A 27,305-nucleotide genomic window follows, 5' to 3' on the forward strand; every position below is an offset into this window, starting at 1 on the left:
GTCATCTGTTTGGTGTGCCTTAAAACAGTTATAAATCGGAGAAAATTATAAGTTAACTCATAGACAATTTCTTTTGACAAAAAATTCACCTAGAAAATATAACTTTAAGATGGCAGTAATTTTGTCATGTGAAAAAAGACACTTTTTAGATAACTGTAATTTCGGTATCACGAAGAATGGAAATGTCTTAAAAATAACTTTCAAATACTTGGCTAGGCTGTAATACGCAGTATATGTATAGCTATATACTTGGATGATACTTCGATTCAAACGAAAAACAAAAATTGACGATTTTTCAAAAATTCCTGCTGAGTTACTCGTTAAGATGAAAATGAAAAACAATCAACATCCTTTTCATGAATTCGACAAGAGAAAAATATTTAGCGAAATATATGATGCACAGTTCACGTAGTAGCCGCGATGCAGCATCGAATGTCCCATATCATAATACCATATACTCACCGGATGGTCTAGAGGTCGCGGCAGCTACTCTGAGCCAAGTACATTTATGTATATATGACGAGTCGCTGCCAGAGATTCTTTACCGGAGCTAAAAATTTGTTTTTATTTAATAATTTACACGCTTTTTTAGACGATTAGGCGCGTTCCACTTATCGCCTGTAAATACTCGCAACGCCCGAGCACCGGCCACTGTGCGGATAGGTTTTGGGTGTTGCGGCGTTATGGGAAATAAATGGAACGCACCTAATAGGTGCGTTTCAGTTATCGCCCGCTTGTACGCTTTGAACACAAGCCAGCACTCAGGCATCATAAAATAACTGTCAGAATTATTTATTCAAAGCAAAACGAATATGAACGTACATAAAACGAGTTTTATGGAAAATTGAAGAACGTAATAATAAACGTTCAGAAAATTTTGGACCGGAAGTTACGAATTGTGTCTATAATAACCACACGATCAAGTTGACAACTTTTTTTTATCCCCAATTTCCGTTTGTATTCAAACACTCGGAGCAGATAGTTTTGGTGGACAAGTATAAGTACTCCGTGGGATATTTCAGTGCGTTCAGTACGAGGAATATCTTCGTTGAACTTTGGTAAGGTATGTAATTCGCTTGCGAAAAATAAATAATTTCTGCTCATGCACGGTAAGTTGCGACGGTGAAACGTGATTTGACACTCGGTGGAGGGGGTTGTAAGGAGAATATAACCTGCATACATAAGACGTAATATTTAGAATGAGACTTCAAAATGGCGTGTTGGACATTCTTTTAATTTCCTAGACGATACATAGATTAACGCTTTCTTCGTATCTAGTCGACGAGCTTTCGAAATAGTATTGCATTTCGAATACTCATCGAGTCTTGGCAAGTGCGAGGTTATGATAGATTCGTCCGGTTTTTCTATTTTACTATTAAAGTGTTATTTCTTTTGAGGTTAGAATTTCGTGATATCGTTAATTCAATAATGCAGGAAATTGTCCTAGCTGCTTTTTCTGTTGTATCGAGCCTTCTCATCGTTTTCGCCCTCGCAATTCTCGGTAAGACTATCATATGCGATAATTTACTATTTATTTTCATAGGCTTTATGTTCATCTAAAGAATTCCTTCGAACCTGAATAAATTAGTAACTATTCAAGCAACCTCTTCAAATGACACGCACTCCATAGTGATTAATGATAAATTATACAAAATATTTAGATGGTAAGCATAATTAGACATCGTGGAGTTAAATAGCATTGATGAAGTTAAATATATTTGCAGACTTTTTTATCTAAAATTTTGGTCGAACTTTCTCCATTCATCGAAGACTGCGTTGAAGCGTTCAAATTAGGCTGATTCCTAATCTAAGATCTTGTGCAATCAGGACATTTTCTTTTGGCTCTAATTATCAGCAATACTCGTAGATTTTACAATTTTCACAAAATTTCCAGAGATCAATCACAATAGATTTTGACATAATAATCGATTGGATCAGTAGTTATTTCTGTGCGTTTAAAATCATAGCAAGACACTACTGACAAGACACTATGACCATACTTTACAGAATAATTTGTGTAGTATATACTACATTATTTACTTTCTAGAAATAAAATACGGAAAGTACCATCAGTTATGTTATTAGAAATGGTACTCGCTGACATTTTAAACAGCCAGTTTATTCATCCTCTCTCACTGCTGGACAAATAATTGAATAAAGACAACTTTGATTACAGGTTGGTATCTAGTCTGGAAATTTTTCCTCTCGAGATTTCGTTTTGTTCGAGAGCTCCTGGGTGGAATGAGTGAATCTTCGTCGGTGCACGACCTCAAAAACGGAAGATCTCGAGCAAAAAAATTACGGAGGGATTGAAGAAGAGGGAAATAATTTGTTTCGCACGAAAGGAAACAAAATTTTTTATAGAAAAAAAAGGAACGTTAATTACAATAAGAGCATCATGTCGATAAATATACGCTGCGCCAATAGCAACGATCTTCTCAACATCCAGCATTGCAATTTACAATGTTTGCCAGAGAATTATCAGATGAAATATTACCTTTATCATGCTTTGTCGTGGCCACAATTGAGTTATGTCGCAGAGGATGAGAAGGGTAGAGTGGTGGGCTACGTACTGGCAAAGATGGAAGAGGACTGCGAGGATAATCCGCATGGTCACATAACGAGTTTAGCGGTCAAACGATCTCATAGACGTCTGGGAATAGCACAGAAACTCATGAATCAAGCATCTCGAGCTATGGTCGAATGTTTCGAAGCGAATTACGTCTCCTTACACGTAAGACGGAGTAATCGAGCTGCCCTCAATCTTTACACGAGCAGTTTGCAATTCGAAGTTTCGGACGTTGAACCCAAATACTATGCGGACGGAGAAGACGCTTATGCTATGAAACGCGATCTCAGCAGCTTCCAGCAGGAAAAAAATGCTGCAAAGGAAAACGTTACGAGAGATACGAGCGCCCATACTCACACGGGAAGATGCTGCGATCATTCTTAGAAGTGACGTATAACTATTTCCATGCTGTGAAAATTCTAAGGATCTAATGAGGAAAATAACGTCCGTGTTGGCGCGATCGATTGAAGGTCCGTGTTGCATCAGATGAGTTGACTGTACCACAGAATTCAGGTGGATGGAAGTTCTTTAATATAGAAATATTGATAATAAAAAGAGATGATTCAAATTTGTCCACAAATCTTTTTTATTCAGTACCCCTCGTTACTTTTTTTCGAGTCTAGATAAATGAATTCGAGGTTCAAATTAATCCAATTGAAAATAATTTGCCGACTACTGGGTTGAAATTTATAATCCAATGAAATCAATAAAAACGGTGCAATAATTCTGTTCAATTTCTATTTTCCAACACTATTTTTCATGAGACACAGTACATTAATAAACAAACGTAACTCATATTTTTTCTCCACATAAATTTTATTTATTCACCAAAACTATAAAATAACCATGCAAATAGCGCGCCTTCGAACAAACAGCATCCATCATCAACTCATTCATGTTGAATTATGGATCGTCGTATTTATATTTTTCAACAGCTGCTTCGTTGCGCTATTTACGTGCGCTAATACAATACAATATATACGCTACCAAATATATATTATTTTGGTTCACTTAGAATCTTCATCCAATTTTGTATGATTGCACACTTCTGACAATCGTTATCCCGTTCATGATGTCTATATATACGCGTTCTATTCGCACAATTGTTATTCGTATGTGTACACACTACTAAAGTCCTTAATATATTCTATATCGGGAACATATTTATTAACGTATATCTAACTAATATATTTATAATAATAATATCTATATATATAAATATGTACATATATTTGTATGTACAGGATACATCGTAGATAATGTAAAAAAGAAAGAAAAAGGAAAGTTGCTTTAAACTTTTCAATTAAAATGGTTGCTCGAAAAAAGATATAACAATAATAACGACTTTTTCTTTTTTTCTATCAGTCAAGTATGCTCTCTGATCATTTGTACGAATGATAAGAAATGTATCGTGTATACGTTTTATAATCGACAATCGAGAACGTTAAAACAATATTTCGCATTGAAATATCACCGATGAAATAGAGTCGAATTTCGCATCGTTGAATCAAACGTTTATCTGCAATGAAGACCGATGATTTAACTTGTGGTCATTTCAATGGATGAAGGACTATTGACAATTGGTCGGTCCGACAGATTAATAATTCAGTTTAAAAAATGATCTCAGGTGCGTTCAAAACTATGTCAACTCGATTTACCGTCTGGCGAAAATGCTCGATGTATCAAATGACTGTCAAAATATATAAATTATTTGATCATGCGTTGTTTCAAATATTATTAATATATTCGCGTCGAAATTTTTTAATGGAAGTATCGATGATAGAGCCGCGAGAACGGTAATTCTATTTGATAGAATATAATCAGTCTCCGCAATGTCACAGGTGTGTGGATCGATCGATTCGTCTTTCCGAGCAGTTTCGTTTGTGCATGTCGTTCTTTATTTCCGACTTTGAATGTAATACTGCATCAGGAACATTCACAAGTAAAATACTTGATGCTGTATCGTTTATTTGATAAATATACTCGATTTATCACGGTACCGAATACTACGATAATACAATGAAATTATATCAAAGCCATTGGAGAGCTGAGCACGTCTTTAGCTTTATCTAGCTTCCGTTCGATCACTAATGTTTTTTTTTCTTTTTTTTTTCAATCAACATACATACAAACTATTTATCTTTGTATGTTATTATTTAACGTTTCTCTCACGACGGTAATTCTTATATTAGAAACCAGCGCGGATACATTTGTTGATTAATCAAAATGCTGTTCTTTAAAATAGTTTGTTGGTACATTGCAACTATCAATATTTTCCTATGGCGAATTGGGAAAAGCAATTTTTATATCTTTGATGTTAATTATAAAATCAGTCTATCGAGACTTTCGCATATTTGCGTTTTCGTGTCGTTGGTGTTCTTGTGTTGAGTTTATTCGAAGGCCTGTCAACGACGACGAGCGTCTGCATGAATAACAGGATACGGTATTCGATTTGATATTTTTTTTTTTTTCAAAACGCTCGAGGGAATTCTGATATTAATGATTTTCAACATATTTTCATGTTTTTTTTTTCGGTGTTTTACGACATTGTTGCAAACGATGCGATCATAGAGCGACGACCATAACTACCTTTCTGGAAAGGTTCAAGATCGGCCTTCAGGCATCAATCGCTTGTACTGCCAACAAATATACGAGAAAAGTTTCGCGAATGCTGTTTCGCTGGAAGTTTCATTAAATAGTATAAAGAAACCGCATCATCAGGTGTAAAGATGCAGATGAACGGTTGAAAAAGCTTCGTACAAAATTCGTTTTAGTCAAAATTTGAATCGTTGATCGGATAATTAATTGCAATCGTCGCATTCCTTACATCTTATTTGTATGTTCGTTTCGTTATGTTTTAAGTACATTTTGGTTCGATCTTGTTTTATACGCTAATTTAACAATTCTAACAGACGTCCTGTTACAGATTTTTTGTTTCGAGGTACGAGTTTAGCTCCACTCCATCTTTCAAGCGTTTCATCGAAAGGCCATTGTAGTATTTTTCTGTTTATGTGGAGCAGTAGTCGCGCGCACTTGTTCTTTTCATCTTTTATCTCGAGACTGAGTAAGGGCTTCTGTTTCATACGTCTGTGCTTTGGCAATAGTAGTACCCGATCTGAAAATCGGTAATTCATAGCAGAACCAAACGGTTCAGAAGGGCAGGCAAGTGGCCATAAATGGATTCTTCCATCCGTGCTACGAACTTTGAATGCTGCCTTCCGCCTTCTGCATGAAATATCACTTGAAAATAGACGAGAGAAAATATAACAGCACGAATGAATACAGGATAAATATTTTTTCGACACCGACATCATTTCCTTATGTGTCCATTGCTACTGCTAACATTTTCGGTCTTGAATTCATCTACTAATTTCGATCTTAAGTGAAATTTTAATGATGGCAGTCAATGCGGAATTTCTCACGGAATCATCGCACCAACCTTCCAATCTCAATGTTTTTTTCCGACTCGTGTCAATCTAAAATTGTTTTTTATTCTCTCAAGATTCAAGGCTGCTGAGCTGCTTGTATCATCGCAACCTTAAGGTCTTTGGCGAGATGTGAGACGTCTACGACACTGTCAACCATTTCTTGAACAGCCGTGACACTTGGGAAGAATTGGGCAGCTTGTTTCGTCTTCGAAACAGTCTGGGCGAGTGCTTCGTTGAGAGAATTCGCGCACTGTAGAATTCTCGTTCTCACGTCGTTTCGATTCACGTTTCTATGGACTGTGTCCCCTATGTGTACCAACCTATGGGCGCTCAGAACGACAAATTTTCCGTGAGCTAGAAATACCTGGAAAGAGAAAAATTCGTTTTTAGCTTCATTCGAATCTACAACAAATTTCAATTTCGCAATATTTCTAATAATCTCACTTAAGGAGTTTCGGTACAGGCGATACAATGTTGCCCATGCTAAACCATGCTAAAAACATAAAAAATTTCAAAAAGTTTAGAATTTTATAAAATTTGGTGAACATATTCTTTAGTGCCAAATTTGCTAATACAAATTTTTTAAGATTTTTCTTCTACACAGTTATCGAGTAATTGATCACTAAAGTTTACGTGTATAAGCATAGCGTTTCCATATATATATAGGTATACATTCCGGGCATAAAAAATCTGCTTTAATGCGTAATTACTCGATAACTAAGTAGAAGAAAATTTTGAAAAAATTTGTGTTTTCGCACTTGATGTTGAAGAACATTATCACCAAATTTGATCAATTTCTTAATATTTTGACTTCTGTACCGAAACTCCTTAACTTCCAACTAACCTTCGGCGGTTGGTTGTGCTCGACCGTCTGGAGAAACGCGTCAATCGCATGAGTCAAATGAGCTCCGTGAGTTATCACTTGGGCGGCATAAAAAGCTAACAATTGTTTGTCATTTGGATCCATTGGCGTTGGGGTCGATGGTGGCATCTGAATCGTCGCGTTATCAGCCTCGTTCACCAGTAAATCATAACTGCTCCGAAGCTCCTGAGGCAAAGAAGCTCTCAGCTCTTCCCGCTGTTTGGCCACGACTTCTCGCGAATCCAAATTAACGTAATCGTAATCATCCATATTTCCACTGTTACCGGTGCTATCGGTGTTCGAAATTACAGATGATCTCTTGAACAGGAGCGTCGAATTTCCCTGCAGAACCAAAACATAAATCTTCAAAAATACTATTTTTTTTTTCTTCAACTGTAAATTATAATCAAAATTTTATCTAATCTAATCAAAATCTAACTCATAGCAAACAGAATTGGAACTTTCCTTTTAATTTCCTTTCTGCTTGATAAATCAGAGCTTTCATACTTGCAATGCTCCTATTTTTTAAGTTTTCGATATTTCACTGATATCCGTAAACATGATTTTGTACTCCGGGGAATAGAACGTATACCTGAATAAAACTAGCAATTTGTCGAACATCCTCGGTAAGGGCTCTGGCACATGCGATTAATTGATCGAGAGGATCAGGAAGTAGATTCATGATGAGTGGCGGTGTGCCATTGGTAGGTGTTGGGGTATCGCATTCGCCGCCGCGGCTTAATTTCGTCGCGTCCCATTCAATCTTGTCCAATTCACTGGCGGCTTCCTGAACAAGTTTGTCGGAGTCTCGGAGGGCTTTAACGAGGGGCCTGAATTTGCTGGCAAGCCCTTTGTCCGGAGCTTTGCCGGCGTTGCCGAGAGTTCCCTCAGCAAACTCGACGAGATCGTGCAACGAAGTTCGAAGCCTCAACGCCGCTAATCGAAGATCCATCAGGCTCGTGTCCAATTTTTGGGGTGTTCGCCAGCCCGGACTGACGAATCCGAGTAACCTCGAGATGGCGGAGGATGCCTCACCCTGAAGTCTTTGAAGTCCCTCGAGAGCGGACTCGAGCTCGAGTGGGAGCTCCTTGCTCACCGGAACGTCGTAAATTTGTTGTGTTTGTGGACTCTGGTGATTCTGATTGTTGTGCTGAACTTCACGATGCTCCCGGTTTACATGCTGTTGTTGAGAAGGCGGAGGCGTCGTCGGTGTTTTCAACATCGGAGTATTGTATCGAGACGGAAATGAAGACGACGGCAAACGTGGCCTTGGAACGTCGTAGTCCGGAGCCGTGATACTCGACCTTTAAAAGAATTTACAAAAATTCGTTTACCAACATTTTCTCACAAAATTACTCTAAAAACACGAATTATGATAGAGGAATACGAGTTCACACGAATTTTATTTTTAAAAAAATATTAAAAAAAAAAACTACGTGCACACAATTCATTCTCGGCAATTTTTTTATTGCGAAGATCTGGAGCTTCAAAGTTCGTGCTCTCCTTAAAAAAATACTCGAGAAGTACTTTGTCAACTTTTATTGCTTCTGCAGATGCGCTTACGCGAGCTGTTACTGGTCCATCAATTCTTGTTCTCGCGAGAGCTTCCCCCCTGCTCTTCCCCCCTAGCGGCGACTACAGTCACTTTTATGTAACACCCTACTGTACTATCTTTTCGTGCGAGTCAAGGGCCAACTCTGCAAAACTCGACTGATATCGTCAGCGATACTTTTTATCTATTTCAGCTAACATGGGCGATTAGAAACTGAGAAAACTGCGGAGTGATTTATGGGCAAACTCCGGTGTATGGTTAAGCGGTCACCCATCCAAGTATCGGTTTCACCCTGCGGGCTGCTCACCTGGGGGATCGCCAAAGCCACACACCGACCGCAAACCCATCGATGTTGGATTGTTCAAATAATAATTTTTTAAAAGAAGTCTGACCAATAAATCCACCAAAAAATGGAGTCTGGACCCAAACCAATTTTTGTTATTAACGTTTAATTTCGGGTTTTGTTTTTTTTTTTTTTTTTTTTTTTTTCAAAGTTTCTCGCTGCACCCTTCGCAATGCCCCGTAACTATGACAACTGCATTTTTTTCGGTTTAATTTTTGCATCGAGCGTCGGTGAAAGAGAAACATGATTTGTCTTACCGATTGGAACCGCTGAGGGAGCCGTCGTTAGTGAGGCTGGAAGCGGAGCTACTGGGCGTGAGGGGTTGATGCGGCCGCGGCACGTCGTAGCAATCCAAAGGGGTAATTCCAGAACCACCCGAACAATTGGAATTAGGCGTACAAGAGGTCGGTGGCCTGGGAATGTCGTAGCAAGATGGTGCCGGGCTCGGACTGCTCGCTGGCGAGGGGATAACGGGTGTGGCTCTAGGCGGTACGTCGTAACAATCGCTTACATCGCCACCTCCACCGCTGTCGACGGAATTTTGTGGTCCTGGAGCCAAGCGACCTGAAACTTGGAGGAACATGATTAGAAAACTCTCACTTTTGATAATGTTACAAAAAATTTCTATGGTATTACGATTATTTGAATTCGAAGTAGGAAATAAAACGGGAAGGTTCCTTTACTGGGCTGGCCTTTATCACTTTGGTACGGCGCCTGATCGTCCAAGGGTTGGAAAGTCTTGACTCTTTTCTTGGCTGCACCCAATGATATTGAAACTCGGAAACGGAAATTCGTTATCTCTCAACTCTTCGTAAGGCACCAATAAAACGCTGACGCTAAAAAATAGTGACACGAGATTCCCCCATTCCCTTATCGTTTTCCCACTTTTAATGCTAGTTTCAAGTACTTCGTTGAGCAGAAAATTGCAAAGTAATATTGCCAATGGGATTCTCAGTGTTGAAAGTTTTTTCCAAGTACAACGATGACTTTAGTGCTCTTGGAAGATGAAAAACTCGATGAAAACTTTTACTTTGTTTCATCACACGATAAAATAATCTCAGAGAAGAATGAAAACAATTCGAGTGCTCATGGCAATCAGAATTTTCGAGCTCTTACCGTTTCGAGGTGATCCATCACTCGCGCGTGTCTGTACAGTAACTCCTCTTTTTTCTTGGAATTCAAAACGTGCCAAAGAATAGGCTACTATTTTTGACAGACCGTGGGACTGATGGATCACTTTAATAGAAATGCGGGAAGAAATCTCATAAGGCGAGCAACCCAAATCGTTGATCCAAATGCCTTTGGTGTGATTATACTTCAGAACTTGACGATGAGAGAACTCAATATTGTCCAGGGGCTGGCTCCTCTCCCTTTGAGGTCACACACTCACCACACTGGTGCAAATTTGTACTTGGACTTTTCAAAGCTTTTTATTTCATCTATGAATGTATGGAAATCTTACAACGAGACTTTTTAGTCTCGTAAATTGAAAAATCAAATTTTGTTACAGATAAATGACCCAATTGAAGAATTTTGAAGTTCCAGAGACTTGAAATTTCCGTGGGTGCAAATTTGCACCACGAAACGGGTTAAAAATCAATGATTTTTGTTCGACATTTTTAAATTGCCGATGAAAAAATGCCTGATTTCCAGCTCCTTGAGATTGCAGTGATAAAAATGTTGATTGAATGATTTTTGTAAATTCTGGCTTGAGGAGGGCGTGTCAAGTACACTGGACTAGCAGATTGATATTTTTCAATATAAATAAGGGAGTCAGTTTCGCGCTCAGAATTGGGGCGAAATGAATGAAATTTACATGTCCCTAATGGTTCGTTCAACTTCAGCATATTTTAATTGAAACGAACTCATCATACCCCTGGGGATTGTGGACCCGAGCATAAGCGTGATTCCGAAACTATTATTACGACCATCGTCATAAATACGAGAGCCCCGTAACCAAGCAACGACGAAGCATTAAGGGCTAACCGACCGAAAAGTTGAGGAGGTACAGTCATCATCTTTTATAGTGCAGTCGTTTATAGAACGACGAGGCACAAGTTCGCCTAACATTTGAGAAAGGCAACCGGCTGGCAAAGCATATTAAACGCGTAGAATTATTAAAGCGTCATTAAGGGTGTGAATCAGTCGGTATATCGCAACCGTGAGTGCGAGAGAGATAGCTGAAAATTTCGAAATCGAAATTCTTTGACACAGTTCGACCGATTAAAAAAGGGCTCTGTCAGCCTACGCAGGGCGATGGCAAAAATCGACTGACAGAGCCTTTTTTAATCGGTCAAACTGCGTCGAAGAATTCCGATTTCGAAAATTCCAAGTGATTACCGAACTACTTTAATCTCGAACGTTAAACGCAGCGCAGAGTTGAATCGGAAGGGTGGGATCATCAATATTTTCGAGATCATTTGTCGACAAGATACAAAATATTAATTTGCAGTTCAAAAGCCCATTCTTCCACTGCACCGAAATTATTTAGTGGAGTTCGGAGCAGCAGCAGCAGCAGCAGCACGGTGCAACACAGACTTTATCTTTGGAGAACGTATTTTTTTCCCTCGTCGGCCGAGTCGTTTTTTACCTCAATCTGAAGCATCCGCATCTCCGGAGCCTGCAGATAAAAGCCGGCGCGAATTGCGTGTGTCGAACATATGCCGGCATATTACTCCTCCTGTTACCTCGTGAAGGAAAAAGGGAAGGTGAAGGAAGAGATAAATACCGAACACTCTCAATATACCAAAAGGGAATACAAAACGTGTTTTACCGGATACCGGGTGCGAAAACGTAATGTACCCCTCGTAATCGCTGGTATTAAATATGTACAGCCATAGGAAACCAAATTCATAAATAACAAGCAGAAAAACATTGACGCTGAAGTTTGCAACGATGGAGTTCAACGAAATGAGCGAAAAAAACATATGTAATTCACCAATTTTTTTATTTCACGAAGTATCGATGCAGATTGAAAAACTGCGAATTGCAAACTCGACAGGGAACGAAATTGGAGAATTACTGGAATTATTGGAGGCTTTTTTACACCATTTCGTTGGACTCCAACGTTGCAAACTTCAGCGTCATGACGCGAGTCGTTCGATTCGTAGATACAAATAACTGAAGTAAACCCTTATCAATAATTTATTGAAAATGTTTCAAGAGAGGGATGAATAGCCCAAAGAGGAGTCATAAATTACTCAAAGGGCTTTATCCACGTGATAACGAGCACTGAAAGCAGTCACTCGTGTTTTCGTAACTAAACCATTCTTTTAAATCCCAAAGTCAATGAATATTCCAAAACGTTGATGATTTCACGTCCATTTGACGAATTATTATTTAAAAAAACAGCCCTTAATTCTGTAATACCTGCGTGTAAATGATCGGTGTTTGTGGTCGAGTTAAGTGGCGAGTCGCGTCTCGACGGCGGGGCCGGACTTCCCCGACTTGCTGGAAGATCGTAGAGGTACACGTCGCCGCATTTTTGCGGAGTCACCACCTGTAAAGAGAAGCAGGAAATATGTTTTTTGTTTTTTATTTTTATTTTATTTTATTTTTTTCAGCAAGCGCTTGTCATTTTGTTTGAGTTTTAAAAGTCCTACTACGCGCGTGAACGAGTATGTTTTATGTGAAAACACATGTTTATGCAACTCCTGAAAACGAATGTTTCTGCACTCATGGGTGCATTGGGGGAGTTACCCTCGCGTGCAACCTTTTTAACTGCTCTTGTGGATGAGAGATTTTCTCGCATGGCTTGTTCTTGAGCCAGTACGATGCAAGTCTACATCGAAGTAGCTCTTACGTGAGAAGAACCACGGAAATTCTTTTCAACTGAGTTTTTTCGTACACCACTAAACGAAAGTAATGGAAACATTGCTGCTCGCTTGAAAAGTCAAGCGCAGACTTTTTAAAAGACGCGCCAAGATTTGCATTACAAAAAACGAGTTTCTCTGCGAGAACATTTAATGAAAAACATTACGAATAGTAATTTTTATATAGTCACACGATAAATACGTTTTTTTTATTAAAAACTTTGAAGGTTTTTATTATTTAAAGATAGTATTAAAATGTACTTTATAAATTTGAAGAAATTGTGTTCAACCAGGAATGCTTCCTAGAAAACCACTCAAGATTACTAATCACGGAGGAAGATAACGATTTGACATTTTTTGCTATTTTCTGTTTACTACTAAAAGATTTTTGTGAGCCACCATTTGCTGAACAGATGTTTCATCGCAGATTGACCATTGCGTTCGTTCCCCAGGGCCACGGGACACGCGTGTATCGTTTGTATCAGCAAAACGTTTTCAGCCCTCAAACCAATGGGATTTTAACTATTTCTTGGTAACCGATCACCCGTTGAGAATATGCGATTTGTCAAGCGAAAATCTCTTTCAAGACAGAAGGATTTGGATGATTCTGCGAATTTCAATATTTGTGAAATGAAAAATTCCAAGTCGGACAAGACTCACGCTTGGATACGGAGATTTGTTTATTCGGGGTCGATGAAATACTCTGTGTGATCGTCGGATCTCTGTAGGATCGTATTTTATGGGTTTTTAAATTGTGTATCACTTTAAAATAATGTCAGAGTTTTTAATTCGAAATTGTAAATAAATTTTTCCAACCTATCTTTTGGCGAATGAAATTACAAGCCATTAATTGATCGTGGATTGATCACTGACTGAACCCCAAATTTCATTCGTCCCTCGCTAAAATACTATAGTTTTTTACATAAAAAATCGCTTTAGAGAGCGCACAGGGAAATGTATCAAGAAAAAAGTGTTGAAAAAAAGACAGAAGGCTGTGACAGGAATGGCCCAAGCCAAGAAGAAACAAAATGCCGAAATAAGCAAGTGTGAGGTTACGAGTGTTCATTTTACCAATTCTGTTCAATCTTTTTAAGAGTATGGATCAGTCGACTAACCTCACTTGGAATTTTTTAAATTGAAATTCTCTGACACGGTTTGACCGATTAAAAAAAAGGCTCTGTCAGCGTACGCAGAAGGATGGCAAAAATCGACTGACAGAGCCTTTTTTTAATCGGTCAAACTGTGTCAAAGAATTTCGATTTCGAAATTTGCAGTTATCTCTCTCGCACTCACGGTTGCGATATACCGACTGATCCATCCTCTTAACGTAATATATCTTTATTACTAGTAAGAAAATCGTCTCGAATTTTTTCCCAAACCTTCATTATATACTTTGTTGTTACTGTGTACTTTTTCATAAACTTCGTAACCCTGTGTGTTTTTCTTCATATTTAAACTCGTTTATTTAAATAGCCAATAAGATGAACCCTTTAAAATTTGGTATGCATGTTAGTCGACTATCCATTAAAACTCTGTGTAAATTTCAAGACTTCCTTAAGAAAATCTATTCGTCCATGAACTACCTCAAATCTTGTAGGAGCATCGAAGAGAGATTTCGATAAAAGCTGATTGATTTTGATTCAGTGAACTATTGAGAGTCTTTACATTGTTGCGAAAGGGTCAAGCGATTGAAGAAAAATCCTTGGAAAAGTATCTCGAGGAAAAAGAAAAATAACTTTCAAGTATTGCCCTAGTGGCTTCTATAACAGCCTGTGCATCAAAAACTAGGTTGAAGAACGTCAGGGCCAATCCTTGGCAACGTTTCCTGTCCGATGAGAGATAGCAGGATGCCCGTATCGGAAAGCTTTTAGATAAAATAGAACTCGCCTCGTTTCTGTCTAAGAGGCCGAGTTTATTCTTGACACAATTCGGACAGATAAAATCGAGTATCTTTTATTCTGAAAAGTAATATTCTTTGAAAAAGGGAGCCATGAGATTCATCGTCATGATTCCATCGTCCTTTCGTGCGTTGTGGGAGAATATTCAACGACTTACCCTAAAGGGGATTCGCCGATAACTTTCAATAACGATTTTTCGAAGGCTCTAAAAGCTTCAACGTTAACAAAGTGCTTTTTTCCATATATAGCGACTCCACTTTTGCTCTCATTCTAACGTGATTAGTCACATGGAGCATACTGTAGAAAACGTCAATATTCTTGCTCAATAAATTTCCCAGCATCCTTGAATCATTTGCACTCGTTTAATCCTTTCAGTCATGCATTTTTCATCTGTATCAATTTTCATGAAAATTGGTACCCATATATAGGTTTTTAGTGTCGCTGATCTCGAATGTAAGGTCAGATTTTGAAAATTCAAAGTGGTGGATCCAATATGGCAGACGTCAAGTTTTTTATATGTTATTTCTACTCAATATTTTAACCTGAATTGAGTCATTTGAAATATTTCAGTCAGAACTTTATAATTTATAAAATCCAAGATTGACAAATTCAATACAGTGGACTGAAAATTGAAAAAAAAATAACAAACTATGATAGGCCAATGCGAATCTTGTTCCTTGAGGGTTCTCAGGGGTCCTGGTAATGAATCTGAAGCTGGAATTTTATAATTCCTAAATCCAATAAGCCAGATCCAAGATAGTGGCTGAAAAAATGTAGAAATCTATCGAAACTTGTTCCTCGAAGAATTTATTTCCTGCCATGAAGGTCAAGAGTTTCCATGACATATTTGTGTCTCCCTGTTAGCGCTACCCTTCCGGGTAACAATGAGGACGTGGTCCAAATCCAAATCCAATTTTGTATGTTGTGTTTTTTCTGTTTTTTTTTTTTTGGAATTTCATGTCTGCCCAATCTAACCTAATATTCGTGATGAGTGACTATAAAAACCCCTAGATTCTCCTTTTTAATGAAATTGGTTCATTATTAGAGGTTTGAGGTAATTTTTTGTAGGGTGGAACCGTAATGACGCTGAAGTTTCCAACGTTGGAGTCCAACGAAATGATCGAAAAAAACTCTCCAATAATTCCAGTGATTCTCCTATTTTGTTCCCTGCCAAATTTCTGATTCGTAGTTTTTCAAACTGCACCAACGATTCGTGAAATAAAAAATTGGTGAATTACAAACGTTTTTTTCGTTCATTTCGTTGGACTCCAACGTTGGAAACTTTAGCGTCGTGAACCGTAGCGGTCCTACTGTGACTGATAGGGTTAATTAGCTTCCGTCTATTGAGATTCTTAATGTTGCCTCGTTCTGAAATGGACCCATGAAATATTCTAACTGCAAGATTTAACGAAATTCGGTCAATTTTTTTTTGCGAATTATTGAAATCTTCATAAAACCAGAAAATACATACACACAAGTTCAGTAATCGAATGGCGGGCTTCCTCTACAATGCGTGGCATTAAGTTTACAGTAGTAGATTTTGTTACGAAAAACATGACTAGCGTGATTGCTAATTTTCTCGGAATAGTTGTACGCGAGAGCTCGGGTGCCCCTGGAGGTTCAAGTGACTTTGATGAATGGATGAAGCTCTACTGTTGTAGGTGAATGCCATTGTGTGCGAGTACAACGGGTATGAGCGTACAGTCGAAGTTCTTCAACCGGAGTGTTACTAACGAATAAACAGAATAAGACGAGCTACTTTCCAATGTTGCGAAAACAAAGTAAATTATTGAACCGATGAGCACAATTGAAACTATTGAACTTGATGAAATCTTAGCACCAACTTTCCGGATCGTTAATATCAACTGGAGTAATTTAGATGACGCTGAAGTTTGCAACGTTGAAGTCCAATGAAATAATTTTAAAAAAGCATCCATCATTCCAGTAATTCTCCAATTTCGTTCCCTGCCGAATTTGCAATTCGTAGTTTTTCAACCTGCACCTTTTGTGAAATAAAAATGATGAATTACAAATGTTAATTCGTCCATTTCGTTGAACTCCTGCGTTGCAAACTTCAGCGTCGTTAATTTAGCTCATTCCGTTTGAGTTCATTCGAACCATCACGAACTGGAGCAATAATTTTTTCAAGAAATCACTGGCAAAGCCTCTCCCTCGTGCATTATTCCAGACACTTCAGAAAAGTTTTTATCGTGAAGAAATTTTATCTTATTATTATTAACATTACCTTACGGGACTTTTAAGCAAGAAAACATGAAAAAACTTCAATTTTTGACGTCTCGAAAAGGGATGTCGTCGTTACGTTGGACTGCTGGTAACAGCTGATTGGACTTTGGGTAAATTCGGGAATCGCGGGAATTTCATTAAATTTATTTCTGAGACTGACTCACGTGCTTTCATTCGCTAGTAGCTTCGCTTTTTTTAAATGAATTGACCGTTCCTTTTTCTCGGTGCCATTACACCGATATAAACTTTCTTTCGCACAATAAAAATGTTCCCTAGGTCATGGGTATTTCAAGTGTCACCGGCATCGACTCAATCATTAACCAATCAAGTTGAAGTATAAATTTCATATTTTATGATATTTTTAAAGCATTCTTTTACATTCTTATGATAAAAATATTCCCAATGTAAGTGTTTACCAATTTTATTAATAATTTAGACTTGAAATGAATCAACGTAAAGTAATTGCTAACTTGACTAGCCATAGAACGGCCGAACTACTTTAATAAGGAACTCCGACTGTACCGGGTGCTATTTTAGTCTATGGTGAGGCATACTATAGACGACGTACTACTATATTATGATTGCCGTACTTCAGTGTTCAACTGAAAGCGTAGTCTGGATGAGGGTGAGTTTGTGGTAGGCTGGGGTACCCTTTGGTGTGTGAATGGTACACGAGAATACACATAGCGAGAAGCAGGCAGGGCATTCACAGACACATTCCCTAGGTTGCGTAATGATATTCGACTGCGGGTGTTTTTTGAACCACGCCAGTTTCACGTGTTCACATTGGACTGACAGGCGCACGCGTGTCGTATTAATGCGAGCATATAGAAAGAATAGGGATATAGAAGAAAAATTTTCTCTGGGCTTTACTCGCCTCAGAAACGACTGTCGATGGTCACGGCAACGCTACGATAAGCCCCAAGGATCGTGCACAGTATTCCTGTAACGTGTCTGCATGTTTATGTATGCGGGAAAGAGTGCGAGGCTGACGTTGACGGGGCGCACCGAGGTTAGGATGGTAAGGGTGGAGGTCGCGGTCGATACCAAGCGTCGGGGCGCTCCGTATACGCCTGCCCCTCTTCCTGTACCCTGCGAAAGGCGCATGACCTCTGCCGCGAATGCGAGAAGAGCGCGAGAACGAGGATGATGCGGTGACAAAGAAGAGAAAGGACGCCGGCTGAAAGAGGGGCCTACGAGAGATCCTGAGGGAAAGCGAGAACGAACCAGGGAATTCCTGGTTTCCATAGAAACATCAAAAGCCTTCGTCACATCCACCGCGTTCACGGACCAGGATTTTCATCATATGCTATTACCATGTGAATTTCTTACTCCATAGATTTATCTTTCAATATTGGCCAACATTTCTGTCGTCATTATCGTTTTCTTCTGGTACGACGCTGAACTTTCCAACGTCGGAGTCCAACGAAACGATGTAAAAAAAAGCCTCCAGTTATTCTCAAATTTCGTTCCCTTTCGAATTTGCAATTCGTCATTTTTCAAGCTGCATCTTTTGTGAAATGAAAAATTGGCCAATTACAAATGTTTTTTTCGTTCATTTCGTTGGACTCCAACGTTTGCAAACTACAGCGTTGTCTCCTGGTTCAACTCTAATCTCACATATTCCCTTAAACGTGAGACTGGAAGCGAAAAAATAGATTATTTTTAAATTATGAATTTTTTGCTCAATATCCAAATACTGTGTGGAACGTGCTTTTTTCGACCAATTTTATTTCAGTGTAGAACTTTTTCTAGAGTCGAGACATTTTTTATTATTTATATCCCGATTGTTACAGTACACTGCAGCTGTACTGAGCACAATAACTGTACTCGAAGTGAATGAGTGCTGAGTTCTCACAATTGTTTCAGGCCACGACGAATGTACTAATTAAAAATGTAATTTTAGTGAATAACTGCATGTCACGTTACCATAGAAAGATATCGAATGCGACAAATTTTCATTTGAATGCGAAAAAAAAATTGTACTACACATTTTTTTTAGCTTCACCCAGAACTTTGTTATGAACAGTTTTAGAGTTGCTTGATGCCAAAATTTTATGCGAATCCCGAGTCTAAGAAGTGCAGATCCAGATATGCCTGCGAAGAATTTGAATAGTTAATAAAACGGGAGAGTTAAAAAAGCAGTGAAAAATATGCTTTATCGTCGCAATCCCTGTGTCAAAGGGTTGTCACAAAATTCATTTACTTAATAATATTTTTGCTAACGCACGTTGGTTCTCCTGTCGATACTGCACGCGACTCTTGAGCTGATTCCAGATCAAACGTTATTTCGTATTCCTCGTTTTGCACAATTATAATAATAGATACTAAACTACGGGGTATCGGCAAAGGACCTGGATAATGATGTCGTGGTTGAAGCACGGCAGTTCTGGTCCTTTCTTTATCCGATAAATATAAACATACCTACAGACAGACATCCTGGGTAGCTTGGTGAATAAAATCCCACGCGAACGAGTTTTGCAGTTCGTTGGTATCGTGATTGAGTGCAAGTGGTAGGTAAAACGAATTCGACCCACGCCCCGACTACGTAACATCTGCAGCCTCCGCACTGGGCTCGGTCTTTTTCATTGCTGCTGTGTATGCACTCATTTTTTTTTTCGTTTATCCACTCGAAAGATTGAAACTCCACTTGGGAACTCTGACTTCATTGGTAAAATGATTAAATTCAGAGGACCCGGCGATTAATTTTATTCGATTAGTCTAGGAGCCCTTTCTGGCTGGGGAACGACGCCGAAGTTTGCAACGAAATATTCTGAAAAACTGTTGAATAATTCCAGTAAATCTCCAATTTTGTTTCCTCCCGAATTAGCAACTCGTAGTTTTTCAACCTGCACCAATGATTCGTGAAATAAAAAATGGGCTAATAAAAAATTTTCTTTTTCGTTGATTTCGTTGGACTCCAGCGTTGCAAACTTCGTGCTGAGGAGGGATACGCAAATGTTCGTCTATTTCGAGAATCGATTTCATTGGATTGAATGGAACCGAATTCCGGCGTAGATTCGACGTCGCTTTATTGGACATGCTGGCCATAAATCGAGAAAAAAGCGATTTCGTATCGCTTGATGAATGATAATAAAAAGTGAAAGGGCCTCGAAGTATATAATTGAATCCGTTGAAACAAATGCCATCTGAGAAAGCGGAGGATGAAAAAGGGCGACTAGAAAAAGGAGAATAAGAGAGAGGAAGCTGCGGAGATGAATGCAACATTCGTACTGTCCTTTGAGGCTAACCGCTTGTGCATTCCATCGCGATGACTCCCGGAGAGACCGAGTAACTATAAGAGCCCACTTTGGTACGTGACGTGTGTAGGTGACTGGTCGCCGCGCGGTTGTTGCCGCGAAGGAGATCCTGCCGACTCTTTTCACTGAGAAACCGAGAATCGCAGGCGCGATCTGGTAAGACGACAAACGTGTAAGATTTTCCATGTACCGGGGAGATGAAGAAGCGAATGGAAATAAAAGCAGCGACATGAAAGATACGACGGCTATTGTCCGTAGGTTGCGTGCAGCCACGCAAATCCACGATTGTTAAGAGAAATAACTCGGTCCGATCGCTTGCGCCATTTCGAAGAAAGTAGGCATCGCTTTTTTCAACGATGTCAGACGGTCCGTATACGTACGAGGTTTCAATAAATGACTCCAGCAATCTAGATCTCTTCAACTCTGGTAATAACTGGATAAAGAATTCTCTAGAATTGAAACTCCGCAAGGAATTGGAGAACGGAATTATAACCAGAAAGCTGTGAATAATCTCCATCCGTACGTGTTTACTTAGCAAATAAAACTTCGTTATTTTCATTATTTCGACGCAAAATCCCGAATTTCTATCCAGTCGAGTCAAAGTTTCAAAAATAATCGAAGCCTGTTCGCTGAACATCAAGACCCCAATGGGGTTTAATTGAAAGCAGTCGCACCTCGAGTGTCAAACGAGTGTGAAAGAGACAGAAGAGGCTCAATTTGTCTAGATGGCTCACAAAAGAGTGAGTTCCAGAGCGAAAAAGTAAAGTTAATGAAATATCAGATTTCCCATTGTAAAAATGTAAAAATGTCATTTTGAAAAAGTAGATGAAATATTTAGCAAAATGTTTAAATTCGGTTTGACTGTCTCGGAGATTCCACATGTCTTCGGTGACGTCCATATTTACTACGCGCGTTGGAGTTCTTGGAGAAAATTTGGACACGATCCAACCTCAAGTTGCCATTCTCGGTCCGCGAAGCCCACGATTTTTTGCAGACGTTCGAAATCGCAGGGAATCGAGGAGAAAACTCTTCCATCGTCTGCTGGTCCGAAGCTTATACGGATTTGTGTGTCGGAGTAGCTTAAGTGAGAAATAAGCGAAGTAAGAAGAGTGCTTAACACTCGTATGCGTTCTTAGCACTCTCGGAGAATAAAACTGACGTGGGTGCACGAAGGGGAGGATGGAAAGCGATAAAACGAAATCTTAAATGCGGAGCTACTATTCTTGTCACCTGCGTGAAACATGCTCACTTATGCATGTGCTAAATATAGTCTCAGCAAGTACGTATATGCATCGAAACTCCGTTCAACATGGTGTAAGCCGACCAGTGAAAATCAAGATAATAAAATAAGATGTAATGATAATAAAAATAACAAAACCAATGAAATACGGGGAGCGCGAAACAAGACAGGCCACGAACTGTGGGGAGATCCAAAGAAGCAGAAAACATTGCCTAGCTGCTGGGGCAAATCGGCGGACGCGCGAACGAGTTAAAAGACGAGAAAAAGAAAGTTATTCAGAGTCTGAAAATATACTGTTCTGGGTAACGGTTGCTCGACGCTCGGGAGCAGATTGTGCGAGTGCACCCGAAGAACTTGCCTCCGAGTGGTGGTTTGTAAATTTGTCAGTGCGATATTCTGGTGCATCTTTATTACAGTGCTCGTTGTAACTTTGTATGTAAACCCCCGATAAAAAGTACGGAATGGCCGGACAATATTTCGAGGAGAAATAAAAGTTGAGTGGCTTTTTACAAACTGAGATATTTCAGTCAGCAAAGAAACGCTTTAATCCAAATATTTTTGAGATTTTCTTTGAATCTGAAAACTTGGACATAGTTGGGTGAATAGTCGGGTAGGTCCCGATGAAACAGCGAGTAAACTTGATTTTCAATTCAAAAATAAAAAGCAGGGGTCAAGTCACCGCCGCGGTTTGTCATCGGGATCGTTTGGGCGCACTTCCCTTCACCCTTTTTCGTTGAGAAGAGTTAAAAATAATTATTCGAAAATGCAAGTGCATTGGTGTGCGTTCGTTCAAAGAGTTCTGTCAGCCCCAATATTTGAGCAGTCCGCTCAAATAAAAGGAATTAGAAACGATGAATAATCCACTTTCCCTTCGTGCATAATGTCAGAAGATAATCTTAACGCTTAAGCTCTTGCTAATGGAAATAAAAGATGGAATGAAACATTCAGGAAGCAAAGAGCATGCTTTTCGCTCGCATAAATTTGCTTCTTGCATGTGCCAGTTGCAGTCTTCTTGCTCATGGAGATTTATTTAAAAGTGGTCAGTGTAGCCAAGTTTAATTCTATGTAGAAATGAATTAACGGCGCTTGTCATGTCCGAGAATATTCGGAGCGAGTGACGAGACGAGCCCAGATGATGCTCAGTTTGCTTAGTCACGAGAAGGGTTCAGCCGCAACACTCAGGGCGCGCTGTTGCAGCCTCTGTACGGTCAACATTGGTCCTCCAACCATCTGCAGCATATGGACCGCCAGAATGGAGCATGCTTTGAATTCGGTAGGGTCCGGGGACCGCAGTCCTGTGACCGATTATTTTCGCTCACGAATATTGTGCGTTTGAAATTGAAGCACACAATCGCGTAATTTATGGACCAGCTTCCTGGTAGTAGGATTGGCTGCATCTTGCAATAAGTTCTAACGAGGAAGTGAGTTTACTGAGAAAAAAAATCTTTCATACACTGACCCTTTTCAGGCTTGATTGTTACAATTATTACGAGTTGCTTATTAAAACTTTAAAGAATAGTTTTTCGCGAGAAGTTCAGTGCAAACTTGTTGTTATTTTGGAAGCTGCGTTTACTTTTCAACATAAATTTGGGCTTTGCCGCATCTTCTGTACGGTCGAATAGAATATTACCGATTATTTCGAGTGTTTTCCCGCTTTTATTTACTTCTGTTGAAAATATTAGTATTATTTTATTGAAATGTAAGAAAAGCTATTAGACAGATGAGAATAAGTTAATTTTTATGCCATTTTGTAAAACTCTCAATGAAATGTTTTCCATTGAAGTTGTATTAGAAACAAAAAAAAAACAGGATCATAGAAACTTTCATTATTCAGAGCGTGAATGTAAAAGAATCGAATCTTCCCTCGACAGAGATCGACTTGGGTCTGAAACTTTTTCATGCATTTTAAATTAGGTCAGGCGGCCTCGCTCGTGGTTTGTAATACATTGAGTTATAAGAGTCGTCCTCTATTTTTACGACGTGTTTGAGGCTCGAGCTGCGTTTCCTGCCCCACCTTTGTATTGACACTTCTTCATGCAGCTTTCTCATACAAACCGTAACAATGGTTCATCACATTTTCAACCAAATATACGGCGCCCATTTATTCTTCAATGGAAGAAAAATCCCCAAGAGTTCTCGAATGAATTTTCTTGGGATCGATCGAATCAACAAACAACTCGAGTAAGACTCACCCTGTTCGGTTGGACGTGCCAGCTTCTGCGCTTTCCATGTCTCGGAGGAGCATCTTCAGAAACGTTTAAATCAGCTTTGCTTCCACCCAAACACGAGCCGTTGTCGTACTGGCCTACCAACAGTCTCAGTCGATTTCCTGGACAAATTCCCTGTTAAAATAACCAAACACTCCACTTAGCCAATGCAAGTTATTCGTCCAAACAATACCCCTAGAATTATTTATTCAAGTTCACACGCTTCGTCTCGGACTCGCAACAATATCTTTAGAGTGCTCGCCATCAGGACGCTACGCGACGTTCCTAGATTTCGATTTTCTTCGCTGACTTTTCAATGGTTAAATTGTTTCGAATTCTGTAATAACTCCGAATATTTAGGGATAAATCGAGCAAAAAATATCACATTGAGAAAAAAAATCGTTGTAACAACTAAATGTCTTTAGTTGATATTTTTGTGGCTTGAACTAAATAACATCCGCTTGCCATAAATATAAGTTCATTTATCCGAATCACTGAATTTTTGTTTATGTCAATTAACTGAACGAGTGAAACCAAATCTTTTGTTCGAAAAACTCGAAACATTTGTTTATTTCTACTTCATTCACGTACACTTTTATGATATATAATTATTTGAATATCGAGTACTGAAGTACCTAAATGGTTTTGTCGAGAATGATAAATATTTCGTAAATCGGATCGTACACTGGTCAGTTCAATGTAACCCAAAATTTATCAAAAAGTATGAATATTATATGACTTGTGGAAAATAACAAATAATTTTGATAGTCACATTTTTTCTTCATGTAGCTTAACTAAATCTTATCGCTGACGAACCAAATCAATTGTCTATGTAAAAAAGCGTTTGTAGCTGCAGTACAAAAGCTAAGCAGTTAGTCACTTTGCGACGTGTCGTTTGTCGCAATGTTACACGCTGCATTCGCAGCAATAGTACGAAGCGCGCTGCTTTACATGCGGAGTGCGCATCGCGAGAGGTATTTAATGGCCGCGAATTATCTCGATATCTCGTATCCTTTCTCGCCAGATGCTCGATGCTGAAAAAGCATTGAGCAGTAAAAACGAATGCTGTAACGCGTGTGCTCAAACGTAATCTCGTCGTCTCTCGACTTAGAAGCTGCATGCACTCGATGTGCGATGCTGCAAAAACGTTGAATCAACAATTCGTTTTTTCTCATCTCGGACTTCGCACATTCGTCGTTTTTACCACCTACGAACGACAAATTTTTGAGCCACAATGAACGAAGCTCACTGAGAATGGGACTTTTTTTGGCTGCTCGCCGGTGCACAGTTGACAGCATAAAGCGCGTGTGGGAACACGCGAGGGCCGTATTTCACGAGCAACAGTGGTCTTTTCTCAGCTCGGATCTTCTGAAATCCTAGGAGTGCTCGTGAGACTCTTATGTCTTTCTCGAGACATTGACCTTGGCTACGAGAACGTAGTCGAGAAATCTTACACCTTTGACGAACGCTTTGTCGGACATTTTAGCACGAAATGAAAACATAATGTAGTAGATAAAAAAAACTTTACACTGCCCGCGACGCTTTTGCTGGACAGTTTTGGCAGGGAGGTGAAACGAGACTTCGTCATTGTACACCGTAAACAATCGTAATTACTCGCTTAAAACTTGATGATATTGCGCGAGTGTAAACGTATGAAACACGAGACTCTTAAAACTGACGTTAGTAAACGTTACAACGAAAGTTCTCCATGTATTGGCTTACCTGTCGACCTCTCAAAGCGCAAAGCCACCATCCTTCGAGTCCCGAGGTATTCTGCTCGAGAACCGTTAAAATATCTCCTTTCCGGAACGCCAATTCGTCCGGTGCCTCAGCAATGTTGTCATAAAGGGCACGAGCCTTGACACATTTATGCTGCAAAAAGAAAATTTTATCAGTACTCGCAACAGTGTAGAGCAGAAGAATCTAGCCAAGTTTCTTATTTCTATCAAAGATAATAAACCACGTGCCATGTGTAAAACGAATCGAATGAATAGAGTGCGGGCTGCACAAGATTCTTGGGAGTCTGTGAGCCTCGATGGACCAGAGATGGAACTTATTGCCATCTCGAGTTTCAACTCTCAAGTGAGTTCAATTGAAGTGCTCAAATAGAATATACAAGTTGGCAAGATGAAACGATGTGAGTTCACTATACCTCGGCAGATCGAACTCAATGTATCTGGCGACAAGTAAAACTATAGAAACGAAGACAATTGTGCCAGGGCATTTTTAAAGATTCTCATTACGTATTTCACACGTCATTTCTAAGATTGCTTGACAGTTTGCTCTCCATTTCTCCAAGATTTGTGGCAATTCGTTGTTGGGTAGCGAATCTTCACGATCTTCGTAATGTTTCGTGTAAAAAACTCGTAAATCTTTATCGCTGCGTGACTTCAAGATCCTAAGAAAATTACTCGAATGTATGCGAGGGGCTGCCCACTCACTAATCCAATGGATCGTCGATTTTCAAAAGAAATTAGTTATTTCGATTACGAATTTCACAATTTCAGAATCCATGAAATCATGCATTATTTCTTATGATTTACGTTGACTCCAACGATTACGAGTGATTGGGGCCGGGTTGAAATTCCGAACGGTGAGAAATCAGAAGGCTCAAAAGTCCGAAAATCTCGCTAGTGCGGTATATCTATATATTTCGAGTCCCAGCTAGATTTTCGGACTTTTGAGCCTTCTGATTTCTCACCGTTCGGAACTTCAACCCGGCCCCGAGTGATTTATAAATTTTTAAAACTAGTGATTTTTAATCTAGAAAATATTAATTAATTATTTTAGATTAATAATGATTATTCTATGGTGAGAGATAGGTGGGTATCAATAATACAGCTTATTAAAGACATTTGGACACTCGTAACTTCACATTTGCTTATTTCGGCATTTTGTTTCTTCTTGGCTTGGGCCATTCCTGTCAAAGCCTTCTGTCTTTTTATTGATACTTTTTTTTTGATCCATTTCCCTTTGCGTTTTCCCTTAGCGCTGTCTAAAGCGATTTTTTACATAAAAACTATAGTATTTTAGCGAGGGACGAATGAAATTTGAGGTTCAGTCAGTGATGGATCCCCGTTGAATTAATGACTTGTAATTTCATTCGTCGAAAACATAAGGTGAATAAATTTATTTACAATTTCGATTTAATAACTCTGACATTAATTTAGAGTGATAACATCTTTAAATAGGAAATAAAAATCGACCCAATTTAGACACCCATAAAATACGATCCTACGATTTATCTTAATCCATATTAAACTCTACAGAAGCATGTCCAAAGTTGACACGAAATATATGTGATATTTGTCAATCGTTCATTCGTTTTTCTATCGTTGACTGAATCGATTGAGAATGACAATTAGTTTTTAGCGAGTCGATGATTTTGACTAATAACGCTGATCGATAGACCGTTTACAGCAGCACACCTGAAAACTTAGTCGTTCGTTTCAGCCAAACTTTCATTAATTGTATCGCATGAAGATTCAGCAGGAATCGATGTTGCAGTAATTCAAAGTTCCTTTCATAAAGGGGCCGTTGAACGTTAAGCCGAACGTACGTGACACTTTGGAAGATTTCGCATTGAATCGAGCACGGGAAACCCATGATGTAAACTTTCTAAATTAGTCACGCGAACGAGGCACTCGACCCTCCCCCTCTAGAGTAATTGGCGAGCGAGGAGTAATTATTTTGGAACGAAAGAACGAAGTGAAGCGACTATTAATTGAGGGCAAACGTCTGACGAACTTTTGACTTTAGTGTTTCTCTTTATATTTCAACTCGAATATTGCAAACTCACTAATTAGTATAAAGTACGTGAATAATTATCAAACTCATATTATGCCAAATTGTCAAACATTGACTACGCGTACAAACTTTTCAAAGTTTGT

At 39.1% G+C, this 27,305-nt stretch overlaps 2 protein-coding genes across 4 annotated transcripts in view; one reads left to right on the top strand and one right to left on the bottom strand.

Annotated features, from left to right (window-relative positions):
- Nucleotides 1-925: 925 nt before the first annotated feature.
- On the top strand, nt 926-3,137 carry vnc (GNAT family N-acetyltransferase vnc). 2 transcript variants are annotated; one of them, XM_043433987.1, is made up of 2 exons: nt 926-1,058; nt 2,177-3,137. In XM_043433987.1, exon 2 carries the CDS (start codon nt 2,399-2,401, stop codon nt 2,951-2,953), a length of 555 nt encoding a protein of 184 aa, XP_043289922.1. In that variant the 5' UTR covers nt 926-1,058; nt 2,177-2,398; the 3' UTR covers nt 2,954-3,137. The 2 variants fall into 2 exon arrangements, with proteins under 2 accessions (XP_043289922.1, XP_043289921.1); XM_043433986.1 differs by having other exon boundaries at nt 935-1,063.
- Nucleotides 3,138-5,025: 1,888 nt separating this feature from the next.
- p130CAS (Serine_rich_CAS and FAT-like_CAS_C domain-containing protein p130CAS) overlaps nt 5,026-27,305 on the bottom strand; it is a 42,588-nt gene continuing 20,308 nt past the window's right edge. The window contains exons 2-8 of one of the 2 annotated variants that reach the window (XM_043433982.1): nt 25,138-25,287; nt 23,401-23,550; nt 12,124-12,253; nt 9,012-9,318; nt 7,452-8,163; nt 6,842-7,201; nt 5,026-6,361 (exon numbers count right to left, since the gene is read on the bottom strand). In XM_043433982.1, coding sequence (XP_043289917.1) covers nt 6,074-6,361; nt 6,842-7,201; nt 7,452-8,163; nt 9,012-9,318; nt 12,124-12,253; nt 23,401-23,550; nt 25,138-25,287 — 2,097 coding nt within the window. In that variant the 3' untranslated portion in view covers nt 5,026-6,073. Of the gene's footprint in view, nt 6,362-6,841; nt 7,202-7,451; nt 8,164-9,011; nt 9,325-12,123; nt 12,254-23,400; nt 23,551-25,137; nt 25,288-27,305 lie in introns of both variants that reach the window. The other variant, XM_043433981.1, reaches the window with a different exon arrangement.

The sequence above is a fragment of the Venturia canescens genome, chromosome 1 (assembly GCF_019457755.1).
Source record: "Venturia canescens isolate UGA chromosome 1, ASM1945775v1, whole genome shotgun sequence".
NCBI classification, from domain to species: Eukaryota; Metazoa; Arthropoda; class Insecta; order Hymenoptera; family Ichneumonidae; genus Venturia; species Venturia canescens.